Source organism: Rhea americana, unplaced genomic scaffold (genome assembly GCF_003343005.1).
Source record: "Rhea americana isolate MKP2758 unplaced genomic scaffold, rheAme1 scaffold_122, whole genome shotgun sequence".
NCBI lineage: Eukaryota > Metazoa > Chordata > Aves > Rheiformes > Rheidae > Rhea > Rhea americana.
The window spans coordinates 1,576,626-1,600,029 of NW_028185284.1; the positions used below are offsets into that span (position 1 = coordinate 1,576,626).

A 23,404-nucleotide genomic window follows, 5' to 3' on the forward strand; every position below is an offset into this window, starting at 1 on the left:
TTGCTTTCTAAAGAACCTGAAAGCTGTATGCATTAATCTAAATTTTTGCAGATGACCATTTTAAGTAAGTTTTAATTGAATTGTATGCTGAACAGATTATTTCACTGATTTTAATAATTATAGTTCACTTTTTTTTTTTATTTGGAACATTTAGTGAAGTTTGCAAGTGGAACAAATTTAGTAATGTACCACCAATTGTGTAAAAAATAAATTGCATTGCATAGAAAAAAAAAGGCTTGCTAAGGAACAGTGAGGTCCTTTTTAATTAAGGGAAACAAGCTTCAGGGTTTTGGGGGAGGCAGTGTTCATTGCCAGTGTAATTTTCTCTGTAATGCAAAGAAGAATCAATTTACAAAGATGTGGTTTTGGTATTTTTTTTAGAATGGGAATAGAAAAGAATTCTTAGAAGAGTTTCATTTCAAGGTAGAAATGACAGTGAAGTTGAGCAGGTTTAAGAATATTCAAAATCAGAGTAAATGTCTTCTTTTTCCAGGACTGCAAAAAGAGATTTAAAAAAAAAATCCCTGTGGGGATTTATTAGATGCAGTTTTCCGGAAGGTGTATTGTGACAACATTTAGTCCATTTTCCTCTTGTGAACCAGGTAAACCTGGTTACAAATTAGGACAAACTTGCTTTTCAGTTATATGATTCACAGAGCAAAARTACAACAAACCTTGGAAGCCCAAAGAAAGTCACATTTCTAAATAGTTAGTGTATAATTTTTCTGTTATTTATGGAAACTGTATATCAAGATTCAAAGCTCATGTTCAGCATTTTTATGCTAATAGTCCCTTTCTGGTAAAGGCTATGTAAATGCATCATCCACTGCCTCTAAAAGCACCAGACAATAATTTTTGAGGAGCTGCATATAGAAGAAATAGGGAAAAACATGGATGGCACACACTGATAATAATAATAATAATAAATTTGTAATAACAGATAAATTAGATTCTCCTGCTAAGTCTCCAAGGTCTCCTCTTTCTACACTGCTGGGARTGTGGGCACAGCCTGTATCATGTAAATCCAGAAACGCCTTTGTTTTGTTCTCTGTCATGGACACAAATGTGTGTTTTGTTACCTGCCTTCAGCCACATTCCTTGCTGAAACCCTTTCTTTGAGGGACAGTTTTATTTCTTGATTGATTTATACGATCTTTAACTTGAAAATCAACTTCTTAATACCTTTGGTTGTCTTTTATGTTACCATCTCTGCAGCACATAGATAATTGTGAGAAGATGAAAACATTAATTCAGCATGAGATTCCAGCAAGATAGTTTAAGTCTTTTTGTATTTAAAATGTAGTTTTACATGAGTTCATGTTTTTAAAGTAAATTCTGGCTAAACAGACCCTGGAACTGTTTCTGATAGATGGGAATGCTACCAAGAAATAATCCTTCAACTTTCCCCTTTTAGGCCATACTTATGTCCTAAATTTGTATAGTATGAATTTTACTGCATAGGCTGTATATAGTATAGACCGATACAACTAGCATTATGTTAGTTTTTCACTAGTGTCCTGGGGGGGAGTACGTGTCTCTCAGTCTTGAAATACAGACGCACATTTTAATGTAGGSTTGCTCCATCCCTTGATTGAGTTCCTGTGCCACATATTCACTAATACTCTGAGGCATACTTTCATCCTTTCCTAATTCTTCTGTACAATAGACTTTTTGGACAGTATTGCACATTTTTCTGTAGAGTACTAATTACCTATACATAAGAATGTATTACTGTTACACAGTAGTTGAGGGAATATGGGRATACCACTGTCTATGTAATCATCTTAAGAAATACTAAAACCATATGTGCAGCAATTATTTTGTATAAGACCTATAATTTGGGTGCAGTCTTGAACAGTTGGTTAGCATTTGAAAGCAAAGACTAAATTGCCCTTTATGGCTTGTTGTTTTAGTTAATCATATATGACTACTTAAGTCTATTACTCCTTTTCTATCTTCAGGGTCTCATGTTATGCTTAGTAATACTTCAGTTTCATGTGTGTTATTTCTTCTGTGAAGCTTTAAATATTATATAGCCATCTAAAATCTAACCAGAATGCTATACATGATGGAGGCATCCACTGGAAGCAAAGACAGAGGAAGGAAAGCTCAAGAAGACAGATAAGATTGGGATACAATTTTGGCTTCTTTACTGTGTTTTATTAATGTCTCTAAATAGCAAAACAGTGATTAGCATTTGGAATGCAAAATTTAGAAGTTAACATACTGTTCTGAATTTATAAAGTTGGTATGTGTGTATCTCATGTCTAGTGAGTAAATATAATATTTATACATATGTTATGTATTTATTATGTATTTAATATAATATTTTCAGTTTTTCTTAACTATGTAGTTATCAATTATTAGAAGAAAATATTCCATGCAGATCATTTAGCTCAAGCTGAATGTTTCTCAAACCAAATCTATTTCAACTATATCTAAGAACAAGAAGAGTTTAAGATAAAATAGGAGGAAATACAGGAATAACTTCTTGAAGCTGAAAAACTYGAAACTTATGTTATTTGTAGTAAGGGTTTCCTTCTCCTGGATTCACTTTTTGGGGTCTGTGGGGAATGTGCTGTAAGGTCACGAAGCCCCCAGGTCCCTCTGTTCCTTGCACAGTTAAAACAGCCCTGGCCCGCGGCTCGTGCCAGTCTGTTCCCATCTGCTTGCTCAGCGCCCTCATGTTTTCTGATGCTCCCTCACCCAGCATCATTTTTCGTYACTGTGCGGTTCAGTGCGGCTGCTGCTGCGGTGCCGGGAGGGGGAGCCTGGAGCCCATGCGAGGCCTCTCCTGCTGTGTCTTCTCCGCTTCTGCCCACAGCCCTGGGGCAAGTGCAGGGTAAAAAAGCCGTGGGATGGTGGAGCAGGCTGTGGGCAGGTGGGTGCTTCAGATCACTTTGACTACCAGATTTCAGAAAAGATTACGGGTGTTTAAACAGAAATGCGTAAAAAGTCTGTAACTTGGCCAAATTTGAGGCAAATTTTCATGCATTGAGTAAAATGCTGACAGGTCACTGTCATATTCCAAGGCCCTATTCAACAAAACAACATTAAAGCTCCTCAAAGAGCCAGTTGCAGTATGTTYTTTATAACCTGAACAAACAATGTGATTTTCCCTTACCTTCATTCTTGGAAGCAGCACTGCTCAGCAAGTTTCAGCTTTCAAGAAAAAAAATCTACTTAGGCAGACACCCAAGTGCAGAGAATTTCAGCTGACAGTTGTTTGGCAGAGATGCGTGCAACTGAAAACAGGATTTGCTAATAAACTGTGTTGAACAGCCTTGGCGTAAATCATTCTAACAATAATTAAAAAAGCAAAAATAGATGGGGAGAACTGAAAAAGAATGAGGAAGGAATAAAGTGGAGGCACAGACGAGGAGAGATAAAGCCATGAAGGTAAATGCTGAGCTTACAGGACAAGCTAAATAGGAGGGATGAAGATCATGGAGAGTAAAAAATAGTTGGATAAAGGTGAGCTGTATGTGTCATTCTGCTGTAGATAGGGATTTGCTTAAGTGCTTTGAAATCAGAGCAGTGCTTAGGGCTATAGTTCAGTTTCAGAAAAGCTGCATAGTCTTAATCAAATAGTAAAATGTGGACAGTACAGACATTTTGGTTTTGTTAGTGTTATATGACCTATCCTTGTGACCTGTTCCAAAGCTACTGAATTCAGTGCAGAGAGGTCTCACTAGCAGATAGGGTTTGTGTCCTGTACTTCAATGCACAGGATGTTTACAGCAAAAGCATCTTCAAATCTCAATAAGCGAGCTTCAGAATGCTTTGATCTAGACCACATCCAAGGCAGTGGATTGGTATCTTGAACCATCTGCTTGGTTTTGGTCTTGGAAATGAAGTATCAAATTAAAATCCCCTAGGATGCAAGACATTTCTGTTGAATTATTCTAATCCATTTGACCATGTCTTAAAAGGATTGATTCAGTTACTTTTGATACATCTCTATGTGTATGTTTAGTCTGTTCTGAAATTCAGATTTCAGCTAAACCTTCTAGCAAGGAAGTGTTGACCAGTTGATCTAGAAGAAGTAAAGACATGACTATTATTCCATTATTCAAGGATAATAGTAAAGAACATAAAGCCAAAATACAGTAGACTAAGAAAGAACTCGCAGAACAATTTGTTAAAGACATAATACTAGCATTATTTCTTACTTCAAAAGCATCAGGAAAAGGAAGCCTGCTAGTCTTTATAGAGGTGAAGTTTGCAGGTGATACTAAATTTTCGGAATAGTAGCAGTAAACACCAGCTACAAGGAAATACCTCAGTGATACTGATTGATAAAGTGACAAGTGAATTCACTATAAATAAATATAAAGCATTTATTTATTTATTTAACCATGAAAGGGTAAAAAAAAAAAAATAAAGGAAAGCCTTTATGTGCCCAAGAATGGACTTCAAACTGACAAACACTGTGGGATTATATTAAAGCTATGAAAATTGTCTCAGTAGCAGTCAAAGCCAAAATGAAATTAGGATTTTTTAGGAAGAAGTAGAACAAAATAGAGGACATCATGGTTACATGCAGAGTCTCAGTGGTGCACCAGCATCTTGAAAATGTCAAGAGAGGGATGACTAGGATGAGTTAAGGATGATTAAATCTTTCAAATAAGGAGCAAATAGGACTCGGAGTTTTCAGTCTAGAAAGAAAATTCAAGGAGGCTACGATAAGTTTTATCGACTCATGAGGGACAGGTGAATAGATTATGGCTCTGTTTACTGGCTCTTCTGCTACAGGGGCATGGGGACATTAAATGAAACTAGTAGACGGTACCTTTAAGTTAAACCAAAGGCAGTATTTGTTCATGTCTCTTATATTTATGCCATGGAACTCCTTGCCACAGGCTGCTAGGAGTTGACACTGATTGAAAATGTAAGAGGACTGATTATTGAAAGAATATCCATCAAGGACTAGAAAGCTAGTACTTCTGGCTCACATAGAGCCAGAACCTTACCTTACAGGAGGGCGGGAAAGTATACTGGGAAACAGCGCTGTATGCTTGGCTTGTTCTTGTACTTTCTGGTAAGCATCCATGATGGGCCACTGCTACGGAGAGGATGCAGGGCTAGTGAAGTGCTTAGTCAGACCAAGTACAGCCTTTTTTAGGGTAAATTTAACATTTCGTTCAGAACTGCTGCCAAGATTCAAGCATGCTTCAGTTTGCCTGCAGCTTCAGTGTTGTAATCTAGCTTTCTTTTTTTTTTTTTTATTTTGACTTAATCTGAGATTAACACCTCCATTGAGAAGAATGTGATAGTCTTTCTAGATGTTCGTTGTAATTTTCTACTTTCATGGCTAGTTACATTTTATTTTACTCACTACATATTTTCTTTTTTTTATATATTTAGTAAGATATCAATTGATTTGCATTTTGTTCCTGTATTTTCTTTTTAATACATTTTGAATGAGAGCAGGAAGAAGAATTGTGCTGTAGAGTTCAATGCTTATTGCAGAAAGCTATATTAGACTACACAGTTTTTGATCATAAGAAAAAAAAGCCGTATTTTTCATTAATGACCTGATTATTCAAAATTCATAGGTGACACTAAGATAGGAAGGATTGAATGTCAAACTTCTGTTGATATATTGGAGAAATGGCTTGAATGAAATAGGCTGTAGTTCAATAAGGACAAGTAGGAATAAGCAGAAACGTTTAACTGTATAATTCGCAGGAGTGGAATCATGGATTAGAATGCACCAAAGAATTGCACAGGATTTTGTGAATTACATACTGCCAAAGAATTAATGCCACCAGGCTAGAAAACAGGCAGAATGTAAGTAATATTTAAGGAGGGCATGGTCTGAAAGCCATGTGAAGTGCCTGTTCTTTGTGTTAGTGAGGCCTTACTGAGGAGAGCAGTCCAGGATTTGGTCTAGAGGGTCTAGAGATCACTGAAATGAAGGGTCCAAAATCTAGATGGCTTTCAAGGGAAACTTAAGTGAACTGTAACTTTGTTATCACATGTCGCCTTAGTTTTTTCTTGTACAGTATGACAACTTCAAATTCATTAAAAGCTTCTTCAAGAGAACTCCTGTTTTGGGATTTATCAGTTAATCTTTATGTTACGTTTTGCATTGGCATCTATAATAGGTAGATAGGTCTGGGTTCCTAACTCTCTCTGCCAGCTTGCTGCAGTTTTATATTTACAACCTCTTCTCCTGTAGCATGTGACTCCAGTCTTTCATGCCTTCTTCTTGTTTTCTGTAAGTCAGCCAATATTGTTTATAAGTTCAATATAAATTTCAACCATGTGTTCTAATTGTATAGTTTCTGGTCTTCACATTAGTTAGTGAAATATGAACGGTTGTGCCTTGAGCCGTAACAGTGAATGCTATGGTCATTCTATTCAGAAATGGAGATCCTTGTCTGCTCCTCTCTCTATGTAACTCAGTAAAGAAATCAAATGTGTCCAAAATGATGAAGAATGCTTTAATCCGGATTTAAATGAAACTTCTGTAGAAAATATTTTACGTACATTGTTATATATTTTTGTATGCTCTATTCCTAGTACTGTGATCATAGAACTACAAATTTCTCGAATTCAGTTTTCCTTTGAGCTTTTGTGAATCTGTTTCGTAATAGATTGCTTATTTAAGACACTAAACAGTGTATTTCAAAATACAGCTTAAAATGTCCTATTTCTTAGTTGACTGCCTTTCTTTTGTTTTTTATTTGTGGCAGATATAAGTTTTCAGTAGTATTTTGTGGCAGTGACACTCCCAGATTAATTGTACACTGTTAAGAGTGCATCATTTGTCAGTTTTAATCTTGTTGCCTTTTTGATTCACTGAAGCATGTTTTCCCAGAAATGGCAAGTGGATAAGCAAGGGACATCCCAGTACCTTTATCTAATGTAGCAGTCACTCTAAATACTAACTATTAAGAGAAGAAAAAAACTGCTCATATTTTGAAGATCTCCATATATTAAGAAATTATTTATGCTTGCGATCTTTTGTTGTCAGCAACCTCTGAATTCCTCTCTCTGCTGAAGCTTTCTGGAGGGAAGCTGACTAGAATGAAACGCATTATTCCCCATCACTCTTAACCATTAATTTACAAAAATACATTAAAATTKTACTGGTATTGTCTATCTCACTGCTTTTACATGCTAACTGTCTTTTTGTTTGTCCATTGCCGTGCATCAGACTGAAGTTTTCACTGAGATTTTTGAATGTTTCACAGAGAACCCTAGGGTTAGGTCTTCCCAGGAAGTCTGAGGGATTTAGGTGTCAATCCCTCATTTGAAATTCAAATTTCAAGTGAAATAGTAATTGAAACTCCCTTGGGGTCCTCTGAAACTCTCAGTCCATGTCTTTCTGAAGATTTGCATAGTGTCAGGTTATAAATTAACTGGGTGCTGAAGATTTCCTGTGTATTGCTGCACTTTCGATTTCTGAGCTAGTTTTTTCATCTATGGTGAATTTTTATTTTTTACCTCTAATACTGAAATACTTAGTGAAAAGCTCTTTAAGAGGTCAAGTAAGCTGTGTCAGCTTGTTCTATTCCCTTTGCTGTTTTGCTTGCATGGTCAGTGGAATCTAGAAGCCATATAAAAAGTTTGCTGAACAAAAGGAATATATGTTGAATTAAACAGTGAAAATTGCTATCCTTTGACATGATGGCTGATATTTTAAATTGCTTGATAGTTTGTCATCCCTGTAATTTAAAAACTCTCCAGAAGACTCCGATGTATTTCTACGTGTGCTTGATGATTTAGCATTTCATTTATCGTTCTGTTGCAGCAATGCAGCTCACCATTACCAATCTTATCCATTATATGGTTGCCTCCACCTTTCTATCACCTGGACACTCAAGGTATGTGGATTTGTAAGGTGAGAAGAATAATTCTGAAGAATACAAGATGGGGGGAGAGTGTTTTTTCGAAATGTTTAGTACTGACATAACTTTGCTACTAATTAAATTATTCTGTAATTGACTTCTATGGGAATAAAATTAGAGCAATGCTAAACACTTCTGAAAAATTTCACTCTACAGATTTGTATTTGGGGGAAATTACTGAAAGGAAGCTAAGGTGTCAGTTTTAAAACACATTAGCCACATAGCTTTAACTTGCCAGGTGAACAGTCTGAGAGTGTAAGGATGGTTACTCTACTTAACAGAGCATATAATCAATTGTAAGTTCAAACTCCATCTCATTTGATTCTAGCATCTTTGGCAGAAGTATTTTTGCTTCAGCCTCCACAGGAAAATGTAGAAATTGAACTCAAATTCACCCAGTCTCCATGCCAAGCACAACCCTAACACTATCCTTACTACTTTTACTTTCTTTCTTATCTGCCCTGTAATAGAAATTTTCCTAAGGTTTTGCATGTTATAACAAATCTAAGTTTTTCTGTGCTTGAACAGCTGTTCATGCATCCAGTGTATACACATTCATGTGTTTGTAATAAATTTTTATAATGTACATTTATCAATATCAGCTGCATTGTTCAGGAGTCCAAGTAATGTAAATTCTTGAATCTGACTACAGTATTTCCTTTTACTGCCTATTTTTTCTTTCTGTATGTGCAATCTAGGCTATGTATTTACACAAATAGAGTATCTGATTTTGGTCATTAAAATGATTAATAAACTGATTTGCCTACAGATGCATCATTTTCTGCTTTTTATAACTTTMTTCACTCCTTTCTCTTTCACTACCATTTTTGTTGTGATTTTAGTAGGAATTGGTTACATGTCATAATTTAAAATACTTCACATCCAATTTCTCATCCACACTTAAGAATACAGTAGATCCATAAAACAGATTTATGAAATAGGTTGGAGTTTAGGTTTATTTTTCCTGCTGCCGTAAATTTGACTGAAATATAGGTTCTGGGAACATTCTCAGACTGTGACCCACAATTATATCAATGATTTTTTAATGTCAAGGGAAATAGTTTCATTTTATGAATATTTTTTGATGTGCTGCGCTGTAGCGTCTTGCATAATTCTGGTGAACTCTGATATAGAAATCGAGATTCCATCATAATTGTTGAAATTCTTATTTTTCACACATGCACACATTACAATATTGTTTGGTTCTAACACCTTGATTCTGAKCTCAAATACTTGCTCTGAACTGTAATTGTTATCTATGAACTTGGAATAAATGACTTTTTCCTTTGGCGAGAATTCCGGTTAAGGCATCAGTAGGTGTGACAGCCTTCTAAGTACATCCATGTCAGATATTCCCCCTGGATAGAAAGGTTCTGGAAGAAGCTTAACCTGCTCTTAATATTAACGTTGTTTTTGCTTGAAACGTATTTAAATTGATAGATACCCTAAAGAATAAATAGGGAATGAATGTGAAAATATTTTAGCTAAGAACTGTTAAACTGTACATCAAAGATGAAAGTTCAGCACTAAAAATGTAAAACAATGTATACCATTTATAGTTTCTACATACTGTCTTCTCTTGAGAGGCAAAGCTGTTGCTTTAGAACTGAGCTGACATCGATAGCCAATAGCTTACACTGCTTATTTTCATTACCTTTTTTAGCATACTATAAACAGAAATAACTATTCCATATTTGTATAGCTCCCAATTAAATTTAAAATCCAGATTTATTTTCCCCTGTGGATACATTTTTAAGATAAGAGGACTGAACATTCATAATCAATAATGCAGGAAAGTCCTTTTTAGCTTTAAAATTAAATATGACTGCTTAAATGGAAAAATACATTTTTTCACAGGCTGGACTGGGAATAATAAGTATTATGATGTGCTTTACAAACTGCTTTTCATATAAATGACCAAACAGTGAGGTACTAAAAGCTAACTGAGTGTAAGAGAAGGACTGATAGGATCTGTGCTGAAATACCAATATCACTGGTCACCTCTTTCCTAAATAAATTTCTTTTTTTTTTTTTTTTTTTTTTTTTTTTTTTTTTTTTTTGAATTACTGTATGTGAGCTTAAAAAGAGTTTAAGTTCTTCTGAAACAGTGCAAGGCTTGGAAGTATGTTGTCAGCTGCAAATAGTTTGTTTGCAGACCTTTGCCATTGCACATACTCTGCTGATTTTCTTCCCTCTCGCTGAGTGTGGAAATGGCTTTGAAGGCTCTCAAGAGCCTGCTACCTTCCAAAGAGGGCGCAGCCAGCCRTAGCTGCAGACACTCAACAGCTCTAAAGATTTTGCCACCTGTTAGGGAATTAATTGTGGACCAGGTTCTCCACTCTTACATTAAGCACTATCTAACTCCTTTTTATTCATGAAGTCAGGTAGTATTTACCATAAGTGATGGCAGCAGAATCTCATTCTGATTTTATTTGCTATTAGATGCTCTTATTTGGAAGTGTTGGTTCTTCACACTCCTGTTTTTTCTATGAATCCCATTGGACTTGCAGATAAGCTGGTATTGACCTGTTGGCCTGTGTTCTTTATTCTTTCTCCTTAAAGTAACTACGCTGATGATGAAGAATGCCACAGCAAAACTGCTGAAAAGTATTCCATTGACCCTCCAGAAAAACTCAGAATGTTTGAAAATGGGRAAAAATAACATGCTCAAAGGTAAATTATACAGTGAGATAATTAATTTTTTTAAAATATGAAACCCTGCATTGAGGTTGCTTTGTGAGTTTAGAGGGCAAGAGAAATAAGGAACAGGATGTGCCAGATGTGCACTGTATATTTAAAACTATTATATGCACCCGCACATGCACACACACATGCACACACACATGCACTCGCGTGCGCGCACACACACACACACTCTTTGTTTCATACAAGGCTTTAGTAGTTAAGGAAAACAGAAAGAGAATTGATCCTCAACTATTCTTTTATAATTTCTTGAGGAAAAATTAAAAGGACTAGAGCAGTATGGATTGAGAGCTATACAATAAGAAAAACTATATTTTCATTTTTTAGTGTGTCTAGAAAATGGCAATGATCAATCACAAAATTGCCTCTTTTTTTCTGCTTGAAGAAATGAAGGGAAGATTCTTGATTATGAAGTGCGAACTAGGAAAGTACMTGCAAGTGTATTTTCCTTCTTTTGGACAGTTAGATGCACCACTATCTGCTGAAAGTAAAGCTCTTTTGAGGTCTGGAACTGAAGTAAAGCATTTCTGCTCTGTTTTTTGTCTCTGTGGAATGACTGTGCTGACTGCATTTGGGAGGGAAGGAGGTGGAGAATGCCAGATAATGGCAGTACCTTTTGCCTTTATGCTATGTCAGAGTATTGTTTCTTCGTGGATTTTCTAGTTTTGTTAGTATAATATCAGTCTGCTGTCRTATGATGCCTTTTTGAGTAGCTGCAATTAATTGATGCACCAGAGCTGTACAGCATAGCCTCTGCTAAGAGGATGATTTTGAACATCATGACACTTAAGCAGTTAAATGTATGAAAGCCCCTCTCTAKCTACCTCTTTCTCCTGTGTTACAGAAAAGTTTCCAGCACCTACCAGATTACTAACATCATTCAAACCTAAGTGGAAAACTTTAAAATGTCATTATAATATACCTAGGTACAACAGATGTTTCCCGAAGTGCAATTAGGATTTTGAATAGAACAAGTGCTATTTATAAATTTTGTCATCATAATGTCAAACCTAATATTTGAATCTGGGAGGGAGTATGGCCATGCTCTCAGTCAGTCTCTGACCACATCTATTATGGCTTCTACTAGTCGTAGTTTCCAGTGTGACAAAGTCTTACCATTTGTCACAGGTCTCACAAATTTGAAGTCTTAAAGTTCAGATCCTGAATCTATGTGATGGCTCATAAATACAACTTTTACCTAAAGACCTAGGTGAAAATCGACAGCCAAAGCTTAACAGCTCCAAAGACTTGCCGTAAGCACTGTCACCCGTCAAAGAGCCTTCCTGAGAGTTTGTAGCTGATTAGAAGTGAAGCAGCATTAAATGAATAGCACAGGAGGCTTATTTGGGTGCAAGGTGGCACTGAGCTGTGGGGGAGAAGTGATGCGGTATGGCGGGGAGCACGTTCTGCTTGAATTAACCGTGCTGCTTGACGGATTGGTACTGCAGGCATTTTTTCCTTTGCTTTAGTGATTCAGAGCACACTGACAGAAGGTGTCTGTTTGTGGGGAGACCTTCAGCTTATGGATGCAGAGACTGTTCTGGCACAAGGGGATTGTCCTAGTAACTGGGTGGATGGGGAACAGAGAGGAGCAGAAGCTGCACTGTTTTTCTCTAAAGAGTTTCTGACATATATYTGTATATCTTTCACACCTTGGCTTTAATACCTTGACTAGTCATTTGCCTGGGTTTCAGCCCGTGCATTAAATTTTCAAAGATTTGGATTGAAGAGAAGTTTTGCTAAGTTATGTTCCTCCTAAATAAAAAGTACTAATTTGCCCATAAAGGAAAATAGAGCTGGTCTAATGCTGCATAATGGGTCAGGATAGCTGATGATAAACTGTTTGCTTATTGCTAAATGAAGTAATTCTTCGGCAATTTTCATTTGCATGTGGAATCACAAGTTTTGGAGAGAACCTTTCCACTCTCTGCCTTCTTGGTTATAAGAATAGKGCTTTATAATATGGGGAAACTCCCCCAATTTTTAATAGTTTACTTAAAGAAAAAATGTTACCCTGATGGAGAAAAACAAGTGCAGAGGTCAGCCTCTGAGCAGGAATATACACATTAAGTCACTATCAGAATTTTCACAATAAGCAAAATAACTAATTGGACTCTTAACAATGATACAAAGAAGTTTTACTTTTCCCCCAGAAACTGTAGATCTGGTTTGAAGTTAAAATATATATTATTTAATTCATATGTTCATAGAGTACTTTTGCCCCAAGGTTTGTCAAACTGCTAATTTTACAAGCTCTGATTATGTGGCACCTCAAAATTTTGTTACAATTCACCAATCTGCCACCATCTCTATCTGAATTTGATCACAGACATTTCAACTGGAACTGGGCTGAAAATTGGCATGTGAAGTAGCTCAGATGCMATTTGTTTTAAACGACATTTAAAATTTTTAGTACATCGATGATGTTGTGCTTTGCTATCAAATCTTGATTTCATCTGAAATGAGGAATTAAGGTCTTTTAATGATAGCAAATGTAAAAACAACAATAACAGAAACTTCTAAGTCTAGAAAACTATTTTTTAAAGCCCTGTGCCTTTGTTGGGACATTCTGTACCATCCCTGCTAGTGTTTCCCCCTAAAGAAATCAGCCATCTCCCTCATCATGGTGTGTAGATAAAAAGTAGGGGATGCACATGACTGTGAATTCAGAACATTCAGAAAATTATATGCCATGCTTTTATACTGGGGATACAGGACCCAACAGAGCAATTTTTAATCAGTCAGCCTTGTATAACTTAACTGGTTTCAAGAGGCCAAAGCCAGAGCCTTGGAAGAGTTCTCTGAAGAGTTGTTGTGGAGGGAGGGAGTTAGACTCTGCCTGCCAAGGCGGCGGAYGTGGCTGAAGTGCTTAACTGTGGGACGAGCCTCCTTGCTCTGGAGGCTCCTGCCTCTGTCATCTCTCCCATCCTCTGGCAGGGCTCCTGGCAGCTCCGGGGCTGCCCTGGCCGTTCAGCTGCCGGCTCCATGGCAAATGGATATTCAGCAAATAGGTRGAGGGGGCGAATATCCAGAGGTAGAGGGGTTGAAGTTCTGCTGGAGTAAGATCCATAGAAACGGCCACAAAAGCTAGGTTTCAGCCACACATCATCACGCCTGGCACTTCATAATTATGTGGTTACGGCATATTTGGCTGAAGGCCTGGCATTGCAACTTTCCTACTTCAGTTTATATTAGTCCTGATGCATAATTCACAGCTACAGGTGTAAGTTTAAGTCAACAAAAATGATAATGTAATTTCATTTGAAATAGGCCAATATGATGTGTAGAGTTTTAGATATATAAAATTGGCCTTGTCACATACATTAATCTGACCACTCTCTATAGTTTAGAACTTAATAGGAATAGATTATCTGACTTTATATTAAGGGAGTCTATAAAACTAGAATTCAGTAACTTTTATATGGATATTATTTTGATTATTTTATTTTCAAAGCTACCTTAAAATACAAATGTGTAGGCTACAGCTATAGGTTTTTTAGCTCTGAAATATATTATTGTACATTTATACTGTATGTTACTGTACTACATTATATTTGCAGTCACATTTTCATCAGGCAATTTTCAATCTTCACTTATCAGAAATAGGAATTAAAAATGTAATGCTAGCCATAGGGGAGCAAACTTTTTTTAAAACTCTTATCTGCTAGTATCACCTGCCAACCATTTAATGTGTTTATAGTTTATGCTAACCTTTCTTAGCCTTCCTTTTAAGCCATTATCGTCTGCATACCTGGTAGAAGGCAAGCCTGCAGCCAATTGCAATTGCTTTGCAGTCCCTGTCTTTAGTCACCAAGTTTTATTTTTTATTCCTACAAGTTAGTAGTTGTTGGCTGTTGTAAGAAAGACTGCTCTTAACAAAATCTTGAGTCAAATAAATTCACTGATGTTAGGAGTTACAAACATTAGTTTTTTGCTTCAACTTTCAGCTAATACATGTTTTTGTRGATTAGAGGTTTACAGACACCTTTACACTCTTTCATTTTCAGAAGAGGTTTTAGGATAGTAAGATTRTATCAGTGTGTTTTGGGATAGTCTGCAGGCTCATGTATCTTTAGGAAGTGCCTCATTTAAGAGAATTTTCTTAATACATCTACATTTTTAAGTAAGTGCCATAGCTCTGAGTAAAATGAAATTCTTCACAGTTCTTAAATGCATCCAAAAATATTAAATTTTTTGTCAACTCCTGCAATGTTTGTTTGATTTGGGGATCTGTGGTCTGTTTTATAATTTGCTAATCCTCCATCCCCATGCATAACTAGAAACTAGTGAAGTTCAGCTTGAAGCTGGAAAAATGTTCTGTTGCAGAACTGCAATGTGATATTTTATTCACGCTCGGCCTTCCATAATTTCTGTGCTTTGCATCAGACATTTCCCAGAGTCACAAGTGGAAGGTGTGCTTCCTATCAACCTTTTGTATGTCCATGGAAACCAACTAACCTGCTTGAATGGTTTTAGTAAATAGTAAATAGCCCAGTAATGACCTAATGGGAATGCTTTTAGTTGTTACACTTAAGGTGGCAAGGGAGTACTGAGTAAATTTGTAGCAACCATGTGAAAGCTTCTATTTCAAGCCTTATATATACAGAAAAATATGTATTTGTTTGTTTGGGATTCTTCTAAATCAGATCTCACTGAAACTTTTAGGACACAGCTCAAAACATTATATTTTATCTAATTCTAATTGGTTTCATTCTAACACAAATCTAAAGTCATTGCACTGCTTGTAATGAAATCAAGGGTTACTTATAGTTGTTTCTATTTAGGAAACCTTTTCAACATTTAAGCTTTAAATATTTTTCATGCTTTAAACATATTGTCATGCTGTCATGCCCTCTGAACTCAATCTAGGCATATCTGCACTATGTGGATAGAAGTAGGTGAATTTTGTTTCTTTTCCCTTCTTATTACAAAGAATATTTTTTGTTTCATCATTGGGCATGTGCCAGGTATTTGTCAATATGTACATTATTTCACAAATTATTCTACTAGAGGGGTATTAAGATACTAGGAAAGGCCTTTTGATGGTCATACTACTTCTAACATTTCATTACGTGGAATTAATAGATTCAGTCATTGCTTTATTAGATTTGAATAAATTGATACTGAATTTTACTAAGCAATGTATCCCATATGATCATTTGTTTGCCATTTTTCTTTCTTTTTAATGTGTAAGCCACACTGAGGGCAGATTTGCATTTACTATGCTACATAACCAACTCTACTTTTACCAAAGCAGAAAAAGCAGCCTAAATTCAGGAAAGGTGGAAAATTTTAGAATAATGAGCTGTGTCCTTAGCAATATAAATTAACATTAATTTGTTAATAAAAATACTCATCTCAGAGTGTTTTGTTCTTTTCCCTGGTACGGGGTAATCTGTGCATTCTGTGGCTTACGTACTTGGTGTTCCTAAATACTTACATGATCTTTAAGTCAGAAAGAAGGGAAATGGATTTGGATCAGTCTTCTCAGAAACAAGAACCTCTGCCTGTTCCTGTAATGTTGGACTTAAATGTTCAATCCTCCCTTAGATTTTGTATTTTCTCATTTGGTGACCACTGCTTCAGAAAAGTGCCCTGTACGAAGCCCTGTCAAGCAGTTCCTTAAAACACATCTCTGACATGATGCTACAGAACGTTCAGTGGCACTTAGCTGGTCACCACATACTGTGCTAATTACAGTAGCTTCACTTGTTACATTTTGCAAGTCCATTTCTACCCTCTTTCTCCTTTCTGCCTCATTTATGACAATGTAGGCTCCTGAGGGGTGGGACACTTCCTTTTGGTATCAGCACTGAGAGCCTTATTATAACAGAGTCCTCACCGTGATTGTATCCAGGCACAACTTCAGTACTTTCCTGAGGTCTCTAAGCTACAGGCAGAAAAGTCCGTGATCGACGGAGTGAGGCAAGCGCCTCTCGGAAGTGGAATGGGCTTGAGCTATATGTTACTGATAAAGGGAGATTATATCATCAGTTCAGATGTGGCCTAGATAAAACCACTCTGTACATGCACTGTATATGGCACTGGCATAACTGTCTTAACAGAATGATTAAAAAAACAAAAAAAAAAAAAACACATTTTTTTTCCCTGAAACAGTACCACTAGTATAATCTCTAGTTGTCAATAGTTAGGCTACATTTTTTTTTAATACTGCCAACATTAATTACTTAATTACAGGGGGTTAATTGTGTAATGGAGCTGTTACAAATTTGTGTACTGGCAAGCCTTAAAAGGGCTGGCTGGTACTCTTCTCAGTGGCTGGTTTTAGTGTTGCAATGAGTTTGTATCAAACAAGAATAAAGAGAGAAAGCAATACATTCTCCTTTTAAATCCAGAACTGTTTTTAAAAATGAAGACAGAAAAAAAAATGGAGCTTTATCGTAGTTGTTCTGGCTGTTCTGTCCCTTTTTGTAGCTTCCAGGAGTGAACAGGACTATTTTTGCAGCAGTATCTTGAAACTACAAAATTCTGAAGTCATACTTTCTTTCAGTTAAGGGGGTCAGGGGTGGAAGGGAAGAAACAGCCATATTTGCTGTGCAGAATCCTCTGATATTCTGCTGAGGCACTGAGGAATCTCTTTTTGCTTCTCAGCTCGGCACATAACCCGAGTGTWAGTTAGTTACTGTAAGAGATGTGAGTGACTGCCATGAAATGGCACAAAATTGGAACTGGAATGGCACTTGGGAGTCTTGTGGGTTTTGTTCTTGGTTGGAACATAAACTGCTGAATTACTTTGAGCAGATCACAGTAACCTTAACTTTCCAAAGCATTTGCACTTTCTTGAACGGGGTCTAAAGATTGGTCTTTCTCAGCTTTCTWTAAGGTGAGAAGGGTAACGTCTTCATGTCTTAATAGGGTGTGGACAGTTCATCAGCATAAAGTGCTGTGAAACTCTCCAGTTAAAAGCATTATAAGCAGTGAAAAGTATTATTGGAAACTAATAGTATTATATAATAATAATAATATAGCTAAGGTTACTGTATGATGCCATGCTTCACCCTGAAGCAAGATAGAGCATAAGCTTCTTAGAAGATTTGTTATAACAGAATGCAGCAGTTATGGGTCTCTTAAACATTTCTGCAGTATTAAAATGATTTTTCAGCCAGCTTATTAGCTTCTTTAGCAAATGTTATGTCTAAGGTTTTGAAAAAGTAAAACAAACAAAAGCCCAAGGTATTACTTACTTAATTAGTTCTCTCTACAGCATGATTTTCTTTTTGAACTTCATTTCTGCTTAATATGTACCGTAACTGTTGATGTTCCTTATGTTACTAAGCAACACCAGCACTACCAAATAATAGRAAAAAAGCATATAATAAGGCACTATAATTCTGATCTTTTATCATGGGGTAAATTTTTCAGTTGTGTCCCATAAAGCTAATAGGAATACTCTGAGATTCAGAGAGTGCACAGTGCAGCAGTGTAAAATATACTGTTTTCATTATACAAAGCAGTTCATATTATCGCCTAAAAATATGCATTAATTGCATAAAGACAGAAAAGCAACGCAAGAATTACTCGAACAACATTCCAGTTATATTTGATAAATCATATTTAAGTCCTTTTTACGTTTATGTAGCAATTATAATCTAACCACAGGAGCTAACATCTTAGAGCTTCATCAAAATCAATCAAATCTTTTAGGCTGAAGCTGGAATGTTGTTCTGATGGAATTGTTCCCAACGGCAATTTTGATCTATTTAGGCATCAGCTTTACAGTGCATTGTCGATTTCTTCTGGTAAGATTTCCCAGGTAAGATTTTGCTCTAGCAATGAGTCTAAGAACATTCTACTACATACAACTACTTGCAAACTGGTTAAACTAAAGTAACTGTTTTCAAAAATAGTAATACTTCTGTCCATAGAAAATGTAGAATCTCTTTTGTTACTTGATTTTGAGGTGGTTTTTTTATAGAGAAGTGCTGGTTTCAAATAGTAAATAAAACAGACTCTCACTCATGTTAGGTGTAAACCTATTTTGGAAGACCAGTCCTCACTTAGGTCTAAGTATAGACTTTTTCACCTTCCAGGCTTCTCTGAATCACAGTATTTGTGCCTGGCTCTTGACTGAATGAAACTAGATAACTGCCAGTTAATTAGGAATAAAATAGTAACTGTGATTCACTTCAGCAGGTCTTCAGAGAAAAAGTTTATAATGAAAATCATGCTGTTTGTAAGAAGATACAAAAAAGGATGTAAAAGACAACTCAGGTGACTGTTCAAGAAACATATAATATTCTTTCCAGGAGAGGGAATGTTGCTGGGTAAAAGACAGATGCAATGATGCAATGATTTAAAAAAAAAAAAAAAAAGTGGAAGAGAATCAGAAATGAGAAAAGGTTTAAAGGCTTGTGGGAGAAGGAGTTCATCTGACACTGTAGCAGTAGGATTTGACCTTTTGTAACATGATGAAATTGGCAGGCAAGAAAAAGCTATATATGAATTGAAACAGCCAGCCACAAATACACTTACATGCCTGCGTACTAGTAAATAGAAGAAAATAAATATTTGGAGTGAGCAAAGAAGGATGTTGAGGTAGTCACGATGGAATGTAATAATGGCCTGAGAATTTCTGGGCATCTCAGAAAAGATAAGATTCAGTATATCCATGATCTTTACTTATTTTCGCAGTTATATTATTGTTTGAATGTGAACCAGAAAGCTTCACCAAATACATTTTTGCTCAGTTAGCAGTAGATACCATAGCATGAGAGCATAATTGTGCTGTAATGACAGGAGGAACAAAATGCTGCTGCCTCAGCTGCTGGGAATAGCGCTTCCAAAATAAGGTGCCTGTGTATCATCTGAAATGCAGAACTTTCTATCATCTGTGTACACACTAATATTGAATACATTCAGAGAGTGGATCTCTCTRAACATAACTGGATAGAGGAATGGATTAAGGAAAAATTCTAAGGCATAAATACCCAGTACTGATTTATAATTGATTCATTGATAAATTGTTGTTGTGAATATTGTGAATGACAACTGCATGCTACTCTTTCTGGCAATTTTGCAAATCTGTTACAGATACAAACTCAAATACTTTCTCAGACCATCAGAAATGGAATGCGACAGATTATATCAATGACAGATTATACCTGAGACTGTCATTATGTGACTAAACATCCTAGATTTCAGCTGATTATGAATGTTTAAGTAATGATGTTATGTCCTGCAAGTCTACTGGTTGTTGCCGTCTTCCCGAAATTAAGTCAGTAAAAACAATTACCTATGGTATAATTTTTCTATGTTGTGATTACAAGTTGAATGTCAACTACCAATTTGTGATGGATTTAGAAATACTGATTTGTTTTTCGTTTTTTTTAAGATGTTTCAGAAAATTGCTGTGTGTTCATCACTAGTTCTGCCAACCAAGTCCTCAAGAGGAGACTTACCTTTTGTTTCATTAGTCAAGCATAACATTGTCTTGAACTAATTAYTCCTCTCCACATGGCCTTGCTACTGGTGTCAGCTTATCTTCTGCTGACTCATACTCAGGGTGCTCCTGTTGAGAATGGGGCACTGCTGGAAACACTGAAGTCACAAGTAGGATTATTCAGCAATAAAAGTGAACACTATTCAGCACAGGTGAGACCTCCTGGCACAACCCGACGAATACCTCAGACCATCATAATAGGAGTTCGTAAAGGAGGGACAAGGGCTTTGCTGGAAATGTTGGATATTCATCCTAATATTGTGGTAGCAGCTACAGAAGTTCACTTCTTCGACTGGGATGAAAATTACGTGAAAGGAATAGACTGGTATAGGAGTCTGATGCCATTTTCTTATGGAAATCAAATTACAATTGAGAAAACACCAGGCTATTTCACATCGCCACAGGCTCCAGAAAGAATTCATGACATGAACAGCTCTATTAAACTGCTGCTCATTCTAAGAGATCCCACTGAGAGAGTCATATCTGACTATACCCAAGTATATTACAACAGAGTAGAAAGCCACAAGCCTATTCAGCTTTTTGAAGATATTGTTATTAAGAATGGAGCACTTAATACCAAATACAAAGCTATTCAGAGAAGTCTATATGATGTTCACATGGAAAAGTGGCTCAAGCATTTCAATTTGGATCAGATTCACATAGTGGATGGTAATACTTTAATCAAGGATCCTCTTCCTGAATTACAGAAGGTAGAAAAATTTCTCAATCTTCCTTCCCGAATTATGTCTTCTAATTTTTATTTTAACCAGACCAAGGGATTCTACTGCATTAGAAGCGATGGAAGAGAGCGGTGTTTACACGAATCCAAAGGGCGCCCCCACCCTGTTGTCAACGATACTGTTTTAGAGCAACTTTATTCTTACTTCAGAGAGCACAATGCAAAATTCTACCGAATGGTTAATCATTCTTTTGACTGGCATTAATGAATTTGGAATCGGTGCTTCTTGAAAAGGCCTGCGAGAAACTCTTTCAAACACATCTTTCTAAACCGTAGAGCATCATATTGCAAGAACTTAACATATTGGTAATATGGAAGCAGACAAAATGCTCTTCTGGAATAGCGTATGTATTAACTCATTATAATGACACCCTTTATATAAGGAAAAATGTTTGATGTATTTGTATGATTATTGTGGATAAACGTTTTTTTTTCCTTTCTTGCAAATGCATTAACTTCAGTGGATCTACTTCAGAACAGTTACAAGCTTTGAACTGTTTTGGAAAAAATGACTGCTTCCAACAGTATAAAAAGTGTAAATATTGGAAAGGGTACTATTCTGACTGTTCCATGTTCTTTTGTTGTTAGTATTTTTTTATATCAGGCACACCATGATAGTGGCATTGATTTCTAGAATTTTTCACACAATATGTTAAATATGTGTGTTCAAACAGCGGCATATTTAATGGTACCATTGAATAATTCCTAATTTGTCAATAGGTCAGAGTTCTTAATAAATTAATAATAAAAGGAATTTAGTTCACGTATAATTGTATTTGGAAAAAAAAAAAAAAAAAAAGAGAGAGACCCTACAAACCAAGTAAGAATATGAAAGACTATGAACTGTTTGAAGCTTTAAAAGTGAGGTTTCTGAATGTAAAGAAATTAATATTCCAGACAACTTTAATTTACACTGTTACTCTGTATACTAAAAAATAAATTTGTGAATGCAAAAAATTTATTAATATCGGAAACTGTACAAATGTTTGATTATGTAAGTTATGCCACTTTTCTCTTGAATGAAAAAGACATTTCTTCAGTACTGCAAAAAGACATTTCTTCAGTACTGCCATATTAATCATGTTTGTGTTCTGTGACTAATTGTTCTATTTGTCTCCTGACTTTAGATTACATACCTACTTTGGCACATTTTTTCTTGAAGGGGAAAAAAGAAAAAAAGTTATTTGCCTGCCCTCCAGAGCACGGAAGAATTTATTTCTTTGTAATCGCTCATGCAGATCATAGTGTATACTCAGAGTTAAAAATAACTCCTTGATATATTGTATATCTCAGACAACAGTTTTCAAGAGTTTTCAAGAGCATGACAGAGTATGATCATATATAAAAATCATGTCCATCTATATTACTGTAYTAGGAATTTTTTGGTTTTAATATTTTTTGTTTGACAATATTGTGCTGGTTCTCTCTCCTTTTTTTTTTTTTTTAATGTAACAACCATTTTATTATATATCAATACCAAAGAAAAAAATCAACTTGAAATGTTGAGCGTGTGCTGCCAAATAGAAATACAGGGAAAGCTGTATTAGCTCGTGTTTATTTGAAACTTTGAAATCCAGAAACACTGCTGTGCCACACAGAAGCTTTTGTTAGATGCACTCTTCTGTAAGCTGCTCAGGACACTGCAGAGCCGAGTCTGCRTGAGCCCACTCTGAGCATCTCAGCATCTAACGCCACCTAATCCTGTCGAGGTGACAGGGACAGGTAACACCTCCTGAATCTGTGTTCTTCTGACTAAACCACTCTGCAACCCACAGGAGTAAATGGTCCTAACATGGGATTTGGTCTTCCACCTCATGGGCTAGAAGGTACATATTTTACTGCTAATTTTTAGGCTTCTAATCAGTTCATGAGGGGGCTGCATAGYTGTTAGGCAGCCAGCAGTCTTCTTCCACTGAAGCTGGACAGAATCAAAGCCAGCTAGATTATATGGAAATAACCTTCATTAAATACTCCTTCAATAAATATAAAATGTTCATATAGTAAATCTTGTTCCTTATTTCTTCTGCTACCTTGTATGTGTATATCTATAAAATTATGTTATTTTTTATTAGCATATAATTAAGCTCTGAAGTTATCTTTCTGTAGTATGATTATTTAGTACATCTGTGATTTCTGCAAGTAGGCAAAATCATTGTTTAGGTCCTCTACCTTTTCTACGGTTGTGATTTCTTAATCTTATTAATGTTGATCAGATCTATGCAACAGAAGTACAAATTGATCTGGATCAGGTGTGGAAATATGAACGCATTTCTTTCAGATTAGCCAAAGAACACGATGTTGTTCATATTAGGCTTGTACCATCTGTATAMGGTCAGTGGATAAATGAACCATAATAAGTACATTTGTGAGGTCCAACAATACCTTCTTTGTCGTTTGTCAAGTAGAACGTTAGCCCAGCAAAAATTCTGAAGAAATTAGAATCAGCAGAGGGTTTTTATGTTGGACCGGCACTTTATGTCTTGCAGCATTTTTATCTGGCAGCAGAAGCCTCAAATCCAGCCTTCTATAATGTTTTAAATAGCCTATTCTTTCTGTCCAGTGAAACCTCTGTGGGGAATAAAATTCATTCAAGTCTACTAAAGTCATTTCAAAAAAACAGTATTGCAGGTAGCAATAAACCAG

The 23,404-nt window shown here is 36.0% G+C and overlaps 1 protein-coding gene across 1 annotated transcript; it reads left to right on the top strand.

Annotated features, from left to right (window-relative positions):
• Positions 1-20,036: 20,036 nt before the first annotated feature.
• LOC146600348 (heparan sulfate glucosamine 3-O-sulfotransferase 1-like) lies at positions 20,037-20,987 on the top strand. Its single transcript, XM_085325455.1, has one exon. It carries the CDS (start codon positions 20,037-20,039, stop codon positions 20,964-20,966), a length of 930 nt encoding a protein of 309 aa, XP_085181581.1. The 3' UTR covers positions 20,967-20,987.
• Positions 20,988-23,404: the final 2,417 nt, after the last annotated feature.

What these genes read in the sequence shown, in the direction of transcription:
- LOC146600348 (XM_085325455.1), top strand. Translation starts at nt 20,037, where the DNA reads ATGGCCTTGCTACTGGTGTCAGCTTATCTTCTGCTGACTCATACTCAG.